Genomic DNA, 16,340 nt, shown 5'->3' on the forward strand with positions numbered 1-16,340 from the left:
CTGTCGTATTTTTACTTGTTTTACTGTTGAATTCAATCTGTTGTTCATTGCTATCAGAGATTCAGCAGATGAGATCTGTACCCAGGTTCAGTCGTATTATTGAGTTGAGGTTCTCTACATTACCTACAAAATAATTAATTTACATAAGTAGCTCACTTTTAGTCTACCTTTTGGTAACATCTTCTATCCCTTGGATGGTGAACTTGTGGCACACGTGAGCCATATCTCCTGCTGGTCGTTACATTTTTACACCCACCCATTGTTGGCACACGCCATTTACCACTGTTAGGCAACAAGCGCATGTTCAGTATTTGGTCAGTATTTCACATCAGACTTTGGAAGCCAAAACCAGGAGTGGGTCAAAAATGCAGAAGCGGTGATGTGTTTCCATTATACTTTTTCTATTATTGTTCCTCTCCTGGTTTTGGCTTACAAATACTGATGTGAAATGCTGACCAAATACTGATAGCGTGAACGCGGCCTAAGAGGGATTGTGCAGCTGTGAGGATTCTGTGGCCGCCATGGTTAGTGTATGTGTTCATGATGGCTTTTTTTTATGAAGCATCATTTTTAGTATTTTTTTGTTGTCTCATCTGCACTTTCTCGATATTTTGAACCACTTGGTGTTGTTTTTTTGGCGTTTTCCATAGGTTTTGTAGCATCTTTCGTTTACTAGCGTTTTACAGATATTTTTAACTCCATTCCACAATGAAGAAGCCACCAGCAGTTTTTCAAATAAAATTACAGGCAAAACTCAAAAAGATACCGGGTGTCTTCCAGACACCATTTCAGCCCTCCCATTGACTTGCATTACCATTTTATTATATTTTACAATTATACATTGATTTTAAAGCAAAAATTGACTCTTCATTTCTTTTACCTGTTTTCCGTCTTTGGAAACCTTAAGTAGTTAAAAGATACTCAAAAGCATGAACACACAAGCAAGCAAGTACAGCAAGTCAATTTTACATAGAAATGCATATGTTCATTCTCCTTTATGCTTTCTATGCACTTTTTTAGGCAGGTTTTGTAGTGGACACGATTGAAAAAATTGTTCTGTGCACATATACTAAATGAGAAATGTTTTTTGCTGTCACTGTCACAGTGATCATCTGTCAGTTGTATGGTGGTCGGGTGAAAGCACCATTGGGTGCTTGTTATTTTACTTTTGTGTCAAAATTAGGACATGGGTTAAATCCTCATAGTAAATCCCTGTCTATTCATGCCATAACCACATTTTTGCAATTGCCAATTTACAGTAATTTACCCCAGTGACCTGTCATTGAGTACACCAACCTTTTTGATATCTTAGCACTTGAGAAAACTCACTGCAAAAAATGCCTCCCACTTCTATATCCCAATATTTTAATGCACTTTAATAATTTTTGCTAACTAAAATAGGACCTGTTTTTCTCTTATTTTATTCCTGCCACTCCTCAAAGTTTTCAATCTTTTTTTTTTATTATTACATTCCTCCCTCACAGCTCTACAGAATTTTCAAAGCCTTTACCAAAAAGGGTGTGGCTCACTGCAATCTCTGGGTGGGTGAGGGGTGTATTTGGCCTGCTCTGCATTAATAAATAATAAAAAAAACCCTAAACTTTTATTATTTATTACCGGTACTTCAATAATAAAAATATTATAAATAAGAAAAAAAAAACGAACTTTTGCAGTAACTAAAAAAGCCCATATTTCTTGAACTGTGTGGCAGATTTAACAAAAAACTAACAAAGAAAAAAACAAACAAAAAAAAACAATACTAATGGAAACAGTGGGAATGAAATAAGAGCAAAAACTGCCAATTTTTTTGGCTGGTGACAGGTCCTCTTTAATGAGTCAAAAGAACGAAAGTTTCAATTTTTTTAATTTAATGTAACATTTATTGATATAACACGAGTCTATATAATAATACACTGTAAATTATAATTAATTATGTATTTGTTTATCTTTACAAGATCTTCTAGAGACTCTCCCTGTTGCAAATATCCTAGAGATTATATTACCTGCAGTTCCTTCTGCCACCAGTGACGGCACTAGAGGCCAGGAGAGTGATTAATAGCTATCATCACTTTCCGTTACAAATGGGTGATCAAAAGAAATTTTACTGCTACTATTTCATTCTCAAGCTCAGTGATCTGCTGGGTAAGAACTTGTCACAGCTTGCATATGGCTACCCAATCATCAGAGGTGCCCTAACCGCTTGGGCAAATTTGTTTTGTCTTTCATGGATAAAATGGTTACAGAATCTACTATATAATTGTCTAATTCTGTCTGTCTGTAACGGAAATCCCACGTTGCTGATTGGTCGTGCCCAGCTGGGCGCGACCAATCAGCGACAGGCGCAGTCCGGCCATGAATTGGCAGAGCATTCAAACGACGCATGCCACCGCTACCGTTGGGAGATCTGCGGCGCTAGCCGCTGATCTCCCGGCGGTTGCAGCGGGTCATCTCCTGCCGCACGGAGGTCAGTGGCGACGCAGCCGGGAGATGACCGGCGCAGCTGCTCAATGTGTGGATGGTACCCAGGGTCCGGAAAATAGTGATATACTCACCTTCCGACGGCCCCCGGACTGTTTCCCTCCTCTCACCACGCGCCCGGCATCTTCCGGTCCCAGTAATGCTTTGCGTGAAAGACGGCTGATGACGTTGCGCTCTCGTGAGAGTGACGTCATCTCCGTTCCTTCGCGCTAAGCATTACTGGGACCGGAAGATGCCGGGAGCATGGAGAGGAGATCGAGGGCCGTCGGAAGGTGAGTATATCTCTCTGTTTGTAATGGAAATCCCACTTGCAGAGCACTGTGCCCTTCCGATGTGATAGCATTGAGCTTCCATCTAGTTAACATTATAATTGCCTTTTTAAAAAAATTCAAATTTGCTTCAAAAAAACAATCCTGTGCATCGAAATAGAAAAACAAAAGGGAAGAGCGTATTACATTTTCTTATTAATATTGTTCAAGTGAAATCAGCCATACTCATGTCTGAGCAGTGATGATGACCTATATAGCTTTTATTTCTCAGTCTGTGGTAGACCATGAATAGCATTTTTGAGATACTAAAATTATTGTTTTATCCTATTAGATTTACTAGGCTAATTTTAAAATGTTTCTGATGTGTGCAGAGATTATATGCTCTAGTGTATGGGTGCAAGTTATTAGGCCAGGACTTCACGATGCTCGCTTTATTTTCCACATTGGCAATACACTGAGCCAGACCCAGCACATGGGCCCAGAATCACACATCCGTGTTTTGCAGTCCAAGTTTGGACCGCAATCCATGGACCGGCCACAGATCTCCTGACCCAAATTCAGTAGCCTCATGTACAGGTGCATCTTACAAAATTAGAATATCGTCAAAAAGTTAATTTATTTCAGTTCAATACAAAAAGTGAAACTCATATATAGAGTCATTACAGACAGCGTGATCTAATTCAAGTGTTTATTTCTGTTAATGTTGAAAGTCATTATCTCAGTAAATTAGAATACTTTATAACACCAGCTGGAAAAAATGATTTCAAAATAAAAAATGTTGGCCTACTGAAATGTATATTCAGTAAATGCACTCAGTACTTGGTCGGGGCTCCTTTTGCATCAATTACTGCATCAATGCAGCATGACATGGAGGCGATCAGCCTGTGACACTGCTGAGGTGTTATGGAAGCCCAGGTTCCTCTGATAGCAGCCTTTAGCTCGTCTGCATTGTTGGGTCTGGTGTCTCTCATCTTCCTCTTAACAATACCCCATAGTTTCTCTATGGGGTTAAGGTCAGGCAAGTTTGCTGGCCAATCAAGCACAGTGATACTGTTTCAATAGACCAACATTTTGGATTTTAAAATATTTTTTTTCCTGTCGGTGTTATAAAGTATTTTAATTTACTGAGATAATGACATTTGAGTTTTCATTGGCTGTAAGACATAATCATCAACATTGACAGAAATAAATACATGAACTAGATCACTCTGTGTGTAATGACTCTATATAATATATGAGTTTCACTTTTTGTATTGAAGAACTGAAATAAATTAACTTTTTGATGATATTCTAATTTTGTGAGATGCACCTGTATTTGAGGCTTTTAAGTTTAGGTCAGGAAACTGGTGGTCGGTCTGTGCATCATGGTCTGTAATTGCAACTATAATTTAACACATTACTGACCCCAACTCCAGCACATAGCATGTGCAGAATATAGTGTTAAGTTAATAAAAAACAGTATGTATTTCATCACATTAAAAATAATAACACTCCATATTATGGAGCATCAATAATGCTCCACGATAACAGAAGAACAACACAAATCACAGCGATGCCAGGCTCAGCACATGATGTACTTCAATGGCAAAGCACTCACCCTATTGACTATATTGTAGTCAGTCCAGTTTCAATGATGGTGTCACCCATTTCAAAGGACAATTTAGTGCATCATGCTCTGTTATTTTGTCTGGTATTTTTGGAAGACTCTTGCAGTAAGCGCTTCCAACACACAACCGGCCTTATGGTCCCCTTATAAATTAGGTAGAAGTTGTCCGAACACACCTATTTAAGGAGGTTCTGTCGACCTTCTAAAGTGCATGGGGTACTCTCACACAATAATTTTATTTGACAGGGAGATTAGCTACTGCCAGATGTATTTGGCAGTGGCTCTCTTCTTGTGTATGGAAAGGTTGAGAGAAATAGATGTAAGACAAAAGATATTTCATCTGACAGCTATCTCATGTGTGTGGTCAGGTTTAGTGAGACAAATGAGACAAATTACATTGCATAACCATTTATTCACAATTTATTTTGGATAAACACTGTCTATGTCTATGACTCCAGTTCCACAGAGCGATTACGTCAGAATTTTGGCATAAACCATTTTGAAAAGTTACTAAATTGGTGTGCAATGTGGATTTGTCCCAAAATTTGGCGACTTTTGGAATTTTCACGCCAATTTCAGCCAACTTTGCCAAAATGGGAAGAGCTTAGGTGGGACGGGTGTGCAATGAGGAGTGGTGGTGCCTGCTTGTCAAATTCATGATGAGCTGTGGTTTGCCTCACTCCACAAGTCTTGGTCCATAGAGGTGCATGCAACTTTTCAGATGCCCCTGATTTCAGGTGCGAATCTTAATGAATCAGTCACCTGTGACTTCAACACGCGTCCACATCAAGACCGGCTTTAACTACACCATTCTAGATGAAATATTTAATTATTTTTCTTGAAAGAACAACTGCTGTAAAAAGAAATTAAGAAACTAATCAGCCAGAATACATGGGCCTAAAATTAGAATAAAATGTGGAGATTTATTTTAGCATCTGAATTCTCTACAACATGTTCACTTTGAATTTCATTTTCTTGCAGTTGTTTTCTCCTATTTTATTTGCTGTAATTTCTTTAATACCAAATTTACAAGAACAATACTATTGCTGAATTTGTGATGATTACCTAACACAGTAATGAAGGGCACTTACATCTTGCTGAGTAGCCGCTTGAGGCAGATCTTGATCCTCCTTTTAAAGAGAAAACTCCTTTGCCTCTACGTGTCGCTGGCACTGCTATACGGGGTCGTTTCAAAGGGATGACCGTGCGAGGAGGAGGTGGAACACGTCCATGTCCATAATCAAACAATCTATAAAGTAAGGACATTATAATATTAACAGAAGATGGGGAAAGAAACATGAAAATACTCAGGGACCACCATTATAATATTACTTATCACATATGTATCTGAAACTTTGTTATAATCAATCTGCTAATATATGAATAGAGGAACGAAGGTGATAAAACATAGCTAGTTGTCGTGCTAAAATACATCTCTTTTTTTAAAAAGAAAGTTCAGTGGAGTTTCCCACTTTATGAAGTGAATGGTCTCTTAATTCTCATCATAAATAGGTGTTGTAGAGGTGGTACACCATTACCTTACTAGAAAGAAATATCTTCTGTTTTCCTCTTATAATGCATTACTGTAATTAGTGATAGTAATTTATTGTCTCCATTAGAGATGAGCGAACATCATCGGCTCCCTCCTTATCCGAATAGCTACAGTATAGAGCAGGGGTGGGGAACCTTTTTTCTGCCGAGGGCCATTTGGAATTTTATAATAGCGTTCGGGGGCCGCATAAAATTATTAATAGTGATGAGGGAGTATACTCATTGCTCGGGTTTTTCCGAGCATGCTCGGGTGTTCTCTGAGTATTTTGGCGTGCTCAGAGATTTAGTTTCTGTCAACGCATTTGCATGATTTGCAGCTGCTGGGCAACCTGAATACATGTGGGGATTCCTTAACAAACAGGCATTCCTCGCATGTATTCAGGCTGTCCAGCAGCCATAAATCAAGCAGCTGAGGCGACGAAAACTAAATCTCCGAGGTCCCCAATAGGCAGGCAAATGTCACCATTATTCAGCACAGGTCCGCATTAGGCAGCAAAGGTGCCCATTAGGCAGCACAGGTCCCCAATAGGCAGGTAACTGTCCCCAATAGGCAGGAAAATATCCCCAATAGGCAGGTAAATGTCACCATTAGGCAGCACAGGTCCACATTAGGCAGCACAAGTCCCCAATAGGCAGTATAGGTCCCCAATAGGCAGCACATGTCCCCTATAGGCAGGTAACTGTCCCCAATAGGCAGGAAAATGTCCCCATTAGGCAGCACAGGTCGCCATTAGGCAGCACAGGTTCCCAATAGGCAGGAAAATGTCCCCAATAGGCAGCACAGGTCCCCATTAGGCAGCATAGGTCCCCAATAGGCAGGCAAATGTCACAATTAGGCAGCACAGGTCCCCATTAGGCAGCACAGGTCCCCATTAGGCAGCATAGGTCCCCAATAGGCAGCACATACTGACCTGGTGTTGGAGTGGTCCAGTGAGTTCACAGTGACTGGCTGCGTCTGAAGTAAGTCCCGCTGACCAGGCCACCTGGATGGCCCCCAGGCCCCGCACTGCACGCACAGCAGCACATGGTTACCACCGCATCGGTGACCGGGGTGATTAAGATGGCAGGCCGGGGTGATGAAGAAGGCAGGCCGCAGACAAAGTCCAGGGCAGCTCACACTGGGTAGCGGCGCGCGGTGACTCCTCCAGCTCTAGATACCCATTAGCCACACTGCCGCAGGTATCAGTGCGCGGGGGCCGCCAGGGTGTGCTCAGTCCCCATCAGTGCGTGCACGTATCAGTGCGCGGTATCCGGTGGGCGGGGCTAGGAAGCGGAGCAAGAGTCCTCCTCTGCTCCTCTGGCTCCTGCAACAAAGTACCGGATCTCGGCTCTGGAGTGTGGGCCGGACAAAATGATATGGTGGGCCATATAAGGCCCGCGGGCCAGACGTTCCCCACCCCTGGTATAGAGTTTACCGAAGAAGCTGCATCGGGAGCCCGGATACCTGTAGCGCTCCAGATAATCAGCTGTTCGGCTCCGCAGCTGCATGTGTCATGGCTGTGTGACAGTCACAGCACATGTATGGAGAGCCTGTGTGTTGTGACTGTCACACAGCCGCCACACATGCAGCTGTGGAGCCGAACAGCTGATTATTGGGAGCGCTACAGGTATCCGGGTTCCCGATGCAGCTTCTTCAGTAAACTCTATACTGTAGCTATTCGGATAAGGAGGGAGCCGACGATGTTCGCTCATCTCTAGTCTCCATGATTCAGCTCTGATTGCCAGGGGAGTAACTATAGAGGGTACAGAAGTTACAGTTGCACTTGGACCCTTAAGTCTAGGATGGGCTCAACAGGTCCCTTTGGATCATATTAAAAGACCAACACTATTAAAAACCCATAATAGTTTGGGGCCCTGTTAGAGATTTTGTATTGGGGTACATAAGATTCAAAGTGCACTACTACTGCTTATTCTGATAGGCCATTGTTTATAAGCACAAGGACAAACATACTGATAATCTATGTGTAAGTAATATCATTAATTGGCAGGGTCCAACACCCTGTATCCCCGCCATTCAGCTGAAATTCACTCTGGCAGCAGCTGCATTTAGGCAACATAAGTAGTTGATTGCTGAAGCTCCAGTACTCAATAGGGGGCGGATGTGCTTAGTTGCAGAGTTGCACCGTGCAGCTCCATCAACAGTAGTGTCCGCTGCTGGGCACTGCACTTCCAGCTGTTGCTGGTATTAACTGTGCACTTGGTCTTCTCCTCCCTGTCTGTTAATCCCCTGCCCCTCTACCTGCCACTGGTCTTCGAATGACAGGTCACTGCTGAAATTTCAAACAAAAGAAGAATGGTCACTGAAAAAGCAGCGACCTGATATTCAAAGAGGCAGGTGGAGGAACCAGAGAATCACAGACAGGGAGGAGAAGACCTAGTGGACAGTCCGGCCTCAATGCACCAAAATCTAATTACCAAAAATCTTCAAACGGTGATTAAAGAAGAACAACAAAGCGGATTTATTCACCAAATGTATCAATGTAGTCAATATGACAGCGTCATTACAGCCATGTCTTTACTTTATATTACAAAACTGAGCTACAAAGTTATCTTTATCTTGAACAGCTGAAAAAGTGCTGTTTAGCAAAGCTGGCAAAATAACCAGCAGTGGCTTCTCGATCAGTTCTATAGAAGGGGGACAGACAGCTTGGTGCCAGATGGTATCATGTAAGGTTGATTGTTTTAAAATATAGAATATGTCCATATTTCCAAAGCTATTTTATTCTATATGATCAACATTAAATATCTATTGATGTATAGAGAGTAGTGATGAGCGAGTATGCTCATTACTCGAGATTTCCGAGCATGCTCACGTGTTCTCCGAGTATTTTGGGCATGCTCAGAGATTTAGTTTGTATCCCTCAGCTGTATGATTTGCGGCTGCTAGACAGCCTGAATACATGTGGGGATTGCCTGTTTGTTAGGAAATCCCCACATGTATTCAGACTGTCTAGCAGCCGCAAATCATGCAGCTATGGCTACACAAACTAAATCTCCAAGCACGCCAAAATACTCGGAGAGATCACACGAGAATGCTTGGAAATCTCGAGTAATGAGCAAACTCGCTCATAGAGAGGAAATCTGCAGAGTTGTAGCTTAGCTATTAGAATAAGGGTGCCAGCATTGGGAGGTAGAAGCTGAAGACAATCTTTGGGATGCAAAGCAGATAAGTTGGTGTTCCATGATTGTCTGCCTGACCACAGCCTAATCTGAAGATCTATCAGTATAAGGATATGTGACATGTTATGTGCTCTTGTACCTGATTTCCTAACCTAGCTGTTTGTATTTTTTGGTTTCTTATATATAGCTTTTTATCAACAGTTTGATCATTTTCTTTATCCTCTTATGGGTGAGTCTCTCTTATAGGAGTTACTCAGTGTCTGTATGATGTAAGTCAAGCCACTCATCATCTCACATGATTAATATAACATTGGATCCATTCTAGCATAAAAGTTAATAAAGTATTCTTCCTAGAAAAGTTCTGGTGTTTAAGTAAGAAAGCTGTGTCCACCCACATGATGTACAGCATTGTGTCTTGATTGACATATGACAGCTCTACAGGGCTCATCTGCTACCGTATGCTCTCCTAGCTTCTAAAAGAAATGATCGAATAGGAGATATGTGCTCAGGGAGCTCTGCTGTACTTAAGTTTGAAAACATGGCTTAAATATTAAATCAGATTAATCTATGATCATTAGCTTAGAGTAGTCAATCTAATTCACTTTGTCTTCCTAGCTGGCCATTATTCACATGTTATGAGAAATGGTAACTTGGAGAGATTATTTCTAATCTATGTTCATGCAAATATGTTCTTATGTAATGAATAAATAAAATATAAGGCGCCGGGAAAGACGGAAACCTATAAATAAATACAATTTGTGCTAATCTGTTGCCTTTGTTGACTACATTAATAGACCTACTTTAATGGTTATTATGAGGAACTTGGGGAAAGTTGTCACATAAATGATTATCAATAGGCTCATACATTAAGCTGAGCGATCAAGGAGACTGTCAGGCAGATCAAGGGCACTTAACCCAATTTTAGACTATTAACAAATTCGTTTGCCTAAAAAACCTACTTTTAAAAAGTAGAACACTGAAGTAGAAGGATGAGGCAATATTATGTTAAAGCTGAGCTTAACGATGACTCGTTTCTGGCCATAACGAATGTTCTTTGGTGATACACCATGTCCAGTGATGCTCGTTTAATGCACTTCTAAAACGAGACAATGCAAACTACAGTTGTGCTCAAAAGTTTACATACCACGCCAGAAATGTTGCTTTCTTGGCCTTTTGTCAGAGAATATGAATGATAAAACCAAAACTTTTTCTCCTCCACTCATGGTTAGTGGTTGGGTGAAGCCATTTATTGTCAAACTACTGTGTTTTCTCTTTTGAAATCATTTTCAACCCAAAACATCCAAATGACCGTGATCAAAAGTTTACATACCCCATTTCTTAATACCGTGTATTGCCCCCTCTAACATCAATGACAGCTTGAAGTCTTTTGTGGTAGTTGTGTATGAGGTTCTTTATTTTCTCAGATGGTAAAGCTGCCTACTCTTCTTGGCAAAAAGCCTCCAGTTCCTGTAAATTCCTGGGCTGTCTAGCATGAACTGCACTCTTGTATCTCCCCAGAGTGGCTCAATGATATCGAAGTCAGGAGACTGAGATGGCCACTCCAGAACCTTTACTTTGTTCTGCTGTAGCCAATGACAAGTCGACTTGGCCTTGTGTTTTGGATCATTGTCATGTTGGAACGCCCAAGTACGTCCCATGTGCAGCAGTATTTGCTGATAACATACTGCATTCATCTTTCCTTCAACTTTGACCAAATTTCCTGTGCCTATGTAGCTCACACATTCCCAAGACATCAGCGATCCACCTCCGTGCTTTACAGTAGGAATGGTTTTCATTTCATCGTAGGCCTTGTTGACCTCTCTCCAAATGTAACGTTTATGGTTGTGGCCAAAAAGTTAAATTTTGGTCTCATCACTCCAAATTACCTTGTTCCAGAAGTTTTGAGGCTTGTCTCTGTGCTGTTTTGCATATTGTAGATGAGATAATCTGTGGCATTTGCGCAGTAATGGTTGTCTTCTGGCGACTCGACCATGTAGCCCATTTTTCTTCAAATGCCTCCTTATTGTGCAACTTGCAATAGCCACACCACTAGTTTTTTGAGAGTCCAGTATTTCAGCTGATGTTATTTGTGGGTTTTTCTTTGCATCCCAAACAATTTTCCTGGCATTTGTCACAGGTCACAGGTGAGGATGCTACCTTTAGTAGCCATTCAAACCCATTTGTGTCAACTTCTGTGCATGTTATCAGGCCAAAATCACCAGGGTATGTACAGTAAACTTTTGATCAGGGTCATTAGTTTGACAATAAATGGCTTCACCCAACCACTAACCATGAGTGGAGAAAAAGTTTTGGTGTTATCATTCATATTCTCTGAAAAAAGGCCAAGAAAGCAAAAATTCTGCTGGGGTATATAAACTTTTGAGCACAACTCTATATGATGCTAGAATGATCGAGAATACTGTTAAGGATCACTTGGTCCCCATACATTTTGCATATTGTCAGCAGCAAATTTACATGGGAATGTATGCTTTCAAGAGCGATGATTTAGGACCCGCCTGAACTATGCAATGAACAGATGACCGATCAAGAGGGAGACTCATCTGCAAGAGCCTATCACAAATGATCTAACTACTGATAAAAAAGCATTATGTATGACAAGCTTGTGTTGAGATGATGCTTCTGCAACGCAAACACAAACAGCTACAATACTAGTCACAGTACAGTGCATCCCTGACAACGATAGGGATGATCAGATCAGCTGATGAATCAACATTTGCTTCACATGGACCAGTTATCGTCAACGACTGATTGTTAACCAGTGTAAAAGAACCTTTAGTCACGTGTTTTGTTGGACCTTTTGTCATTCTCAGAAAAGTGAGGAAGGTCCATGATCAACAAAATTCTCCACCAATTAGTCTTCTTAAGTAGACATCCCATCTCTCATAAATCTGGAAATCTGAGCTACGCAGCTTAAATTTAGCTATAAAAAAATCAAGGTTTGATTGCGTTCAAGCCGATTTCTTACTATTCCATAAGACATAGATGCAAAAATATATTCTAGGAAGGTGTTTACGAGCGTCCACACACTGCAGCATAACTTTTACTGTGATCGTGCCTCAAGAACTACCATGAAAGAAAAACTGTGGTAAACGTAACCCACTATCTATTAAAATCAGCAAATTGCTCAGAAGAAAAAATACATTTTCGCTCTACTACTTTTACATTTTTAAACAAAAATTCGTAAAGTCATGTTTTATTGCATCACTTAATTAGGATCTATTTACCTTCTGAGAATTTGTTGATTAGAGTTTTGCAATCCTAAAGGGTTGTTCACACTCTGGTGTATTAACAATATCTATTATTGGAGCACCAGTAGGGCACAAATTAAAAAAAAATGGTAACCTTGTCACATGTGAGAAACTAGTTGTTAGGGTTGGTGGAACGCACCAAAAAAAATATAATAATAAGGTGCGTTCTCAACCCGGGGTCCACCGTGCAGAGATGGTATACTGCTGCTCGGTAATGGCGGACACTGACTGAACAACGGCGGGGTAACCGCTGACCAGGTGTGTACAGGAGCGAACTCTGCTACTGCACAGAGCCGCAGAACACAAGTGCCGGAGCCTGTCAACCTCACAGGGCTCGGCAAGGTGAACACTAGCTCAGAGACACAGGACTCTGCTCCAAGGACACAGGGTTAGAGTCCCTCTAGTCCCACTAGCATTCAACACTGCTACTGCGATGCCTGAACTAATTAATATAGTCGCACTACGTCCCCTTAAAGGACAACTTGGAGGAAAACGCCGCAGATTCTAGTGAGCCACCACCTACGGCCACTAGGCGTGAGCGTTTTCCCGGCCGCTATGGGCACCTGTTGGCTGGGTGACCAGACTGCTGGCAACTGTGACTGACCACGGGTACTTGCACGGACCGGGACCTGAATCCCGTGCGAGAATCCCCCGTGGCCCCTGAGAGCTCGGACGCCTGATTCGGAGGTTCCAGAGGTTTAACATAACTGGGTGCCAACCTAAACCTCTGCCTACACTGGGACCGCTCCAACCTTCGCTCCAAAAAATGAAGGTCTATGCGGGTGGAGATGGTGATAAGCTCCTCCAGTGTGGCGGGAATCTCCCTCGTGGCCATAGCGTCTTTTACATGACCAGCCAGACCTCTCCAAAACACCGGAAAGAGGGTCTTATCTGACCACTCCAGTTCTGAAGCCAGCGTCTGGAACTGGATGGCAAAATGGCTGACAGAGACGAGCCCTGCGATAATGCCAACAGCTGGAGCGCGGTATCATGGGTGACTCGTGGTCTCAAGAAGACCTGCTTCAGAGTGCCCAAGTACTGCGAAGCACTCTGCATCACATGATCCCCATGCTCCCACAGCGGTGTGGCCCACTCCAGAGCCCTACCTGACAGGAGAGAAATAACATCCCACTTTAGCCCACTCGGAGGGGAATCTTGCAGCCAGCAGCTCTAGCTGTATGGTACATTGGCTGATGAATCCCCTACAAGAAGCACTATCGCCCGAGAACTTCTCGGGCAGCGGGAGGTGGGATAACGTCGAGGCAGAGATGGCAGTGGACACATGGGAGACAGCCTCTGTGGCTGCCTGTACAGCGACTGCGGAAAGATCCACAGCTGAGGTTGCGCGCTCAAGAGCCGCCAACCTGCCCTCCAGCTGCTGGATGTTCCGGAGGAGTCGCTGTTCGTCCGCCATTACTAGCCAGACCCTGGCGCTAGTATAATGTTAGGGTTGGTGGAACGCACCAAATAAAATATAATAATAAGGTGTGTTCACAACCCGGGGTCCACCATGCAGAGATGGTATACTGCTGCTCGGTAATGGTGGACACTGACTGAACACCGGCGGGGTAACCGCTGACCCGGTGTATACAGGAGCGAACTCTGTTACTGCACAGAGCTGCAGAACACAAGTGCTGGAGCCTGTTAACCTCACAGGGCTTGGCAAGGTGAACACTAGCTCAGAGACACAGGACTCTGCTCCAAAGACACAGGTTAGAGTCCCTCTAGTCCCACTAGCGTTCAACACCGCCACTGCGATGCCTGAACTATTTAATATAGTCGCATCACGTGCGCACTGCACTGGTTCAGCGGACGCCACTAACCACCCCGAGCAGGGAGGTAAGCGCTTGACTTGCGCACAGCACCGCTGCGAGGAACGCTGCTGCATATGCGGTCCAGTGGTGCCTTGTGCTGACTGGCGCTATCTGGCACTAGAGCTCGTGTGGACAGCAGAATGCTCAGTGGCCCATAGTCTATGCCACTACTGGCACTGACTCTATCTCCCTAAACCCTAACTCATACACAACCGAGGGAAGGGGTTTCATAATGAGTCAGTCACCAGTCTCTTACATCCATCATCACACACACACAACTAGTCATCAGAGTCTATACTAGCGCATGGCCGAGCGGCCATGTGAGCCTTTTATAGCAACGTCCTTCCGGGACCTTCCTGGTGGTCCAATCTGAGCTGGAGAAGGACCTGAGCATGTGACCTCTGAACTCCAATGGGAGATCGTCCCACAGGCATGCTCAGTGGACCGAAAGGAGGACTCAGTCCCTGGAGTTGTTCGCTGCAGGCCAACATGCATTTCTATAGCTGGACCAGAGCTGGCAGCAGCAACCAAACCCACAAAGCTGGTCTGAGCAGAGTGCCGGGATCAACAAGTCTGCTGAGCTGGCTCCTCTGTGGCCGAAGAGGAATGGGAGACCGCCAAAGGCAAGGCTCGGGATTTCTGCTGTGCAGCAACAGAAACCTGACGCATAACACTAGTCCCCACTTAAGCAGAGACCACTATCCTAAAATCCACCATACAATGAGTATTTCAGGGAGACCAGCATATGACCGGTGTGTGCTACCATCTAGCTAATACAAATACGGGAGATATCAAAAGTCTACAAGCCCCAGTGAAAATGCTAGGTAATACACATAAATGTCATCTATAATCTGTATAAATCCATTAAGAAACAAACAAATCATTTAGAGGTGGAAAATAAAAATATAAAAAGTAACATAATGTGGTTGAGAATTTTATAATTGAGGATGTTTTCATGTTCAGAATTACAGGTATATTAATTATGGGTAGGAGATCCCACTAACTGCAGTCAAATTCACATACGTGTACAACACTGTAAGAATTCATATACTTCAGGGACTGAAAAAAAAAGGAAATAAGCGTGTGAATAAAACTAACCTTTTTAATATTAAAATCATAACGATTGCTCAAACTTTAAAATCAGTACATTTACGATTCAGCTTTCCCTCCATATGTATAGCCTTCAATTTGTGGCAGGACAAGCTAGGCCTTACCCTCTTCTGCATTATATACTGTATAATGCAATAACCAATCAATATACCATAAAGGGGACATTTTCTATCATCTCTAGTGGCAGTTAAATAGTAAAGCATAACTTTATTCACTCTCTTCTCCTTCCCTGAATTATGCTGCATATGTTCAGAACTAGCCAATCACTTTTAAACTCATGTTAAATAGTAGTGACTCTCATAAATCCCAAATAAAGTTTAGCTATTCTACTAGGATTTTCCTGACATTTTCATAGTTACACTTTAGAGCAAATGCAATAATTAGTAATCAGCTTACTACACAGCAAAGGGATATCATTGTTTGGAGTTGTCAGTCAGGAGAAGAGTACACAAAAAAATTCCACTGAATTAGATATACCATGGGACACTGTCCTCAGGAAGTGGCTTAAATTTGGCACATCAGTGGCATTAGTGACCTAGAACTAGACATTTCTCAAAAAGTGAAGAGAAGACAAGATGCAAATTGTTCCCGGAAGCTGCCAAGAGGTCTAAAGTAACAATAAAGCAACTGCAAGAATTTCTGGACAGTGCTGGTTGCGACTGCATGTGGCAAAAGTCTCTCATATTCTTCATATGTCTGGCATGTGGGGTAGCGTGGCAAGATGGAAGCCTTTTCTTACAAAGAAAAATATCTAAGCCTGGCTAAGTCTGTCAAAAGTATGTGGGAAAACATGTTATGGTCTGATGAGGTTAAGGTTGAACTTTTTGGCCATAATTCCAAACGGTATGTTTGATGCCAACCCAGAAATGCACATCAACAAAATAATAGCATACCCAGAGTGAAGCATGATGGAAGCAGCATTATGCTTTTCGAGCTGATTCTGGCCAGCTGTAACTGAGGCTTTAGTCAAGTTCGAGTGAATTATGAACATTTCCAAAGATTAGTCAATTTTGCACCAAAACTTTGAGGTGTCTTCTAAAAAGCTGAAGTTAAAGATGAATTTCTCCTCTCAGTACCACAATGACCCCAAGAATACCTCCAAAATAACAAAACAAAGGCTTTG

At 42.5% G+C, this 16,340-nt stretch overlaps 1 protein-coding gene across 5 annotated transcripts in view; it reads right to left on the bottom strand.

Moving 5' to 3' along the window:
* The window catches only part of RALYL (RALY RNA binding protein like), a 937,349-nt gene that overhangs the window by 70,277 nt on the left and 850,732 nt on the right, over positions 1-16,340 (bottom strand). For all 5 annotated transcript variants that reach the window (XM_073550584.1, XM_073550582.1, XM_073550583.1 and 2 more), the window contains one exon: positions 5,445-5,602. In XM_073550584.1, the coding sequence (XP_073406685.1) occupies positions 5,445-5,602 (158 nt within the window). The remainder of the gene's footprint in view (positions 1-5,444; positions 5,603-16,340) is intronic.

Source organism: Dendrobates tinctorius, unplaced genomic scaffold (assembly GCF_039654945.1).
Source record: "Dendrobates tinctorius isolate UK_male_01 unplaced genomic scaffold, ASM3965494v1 ptg000165l, whole genome shotgun sequence".
NCBI lineage: Eukaryota > Metazoa > Chordata > Amphibia > Anura > Dendrobatidae > Dendrobates > Dendrobates tinctorius.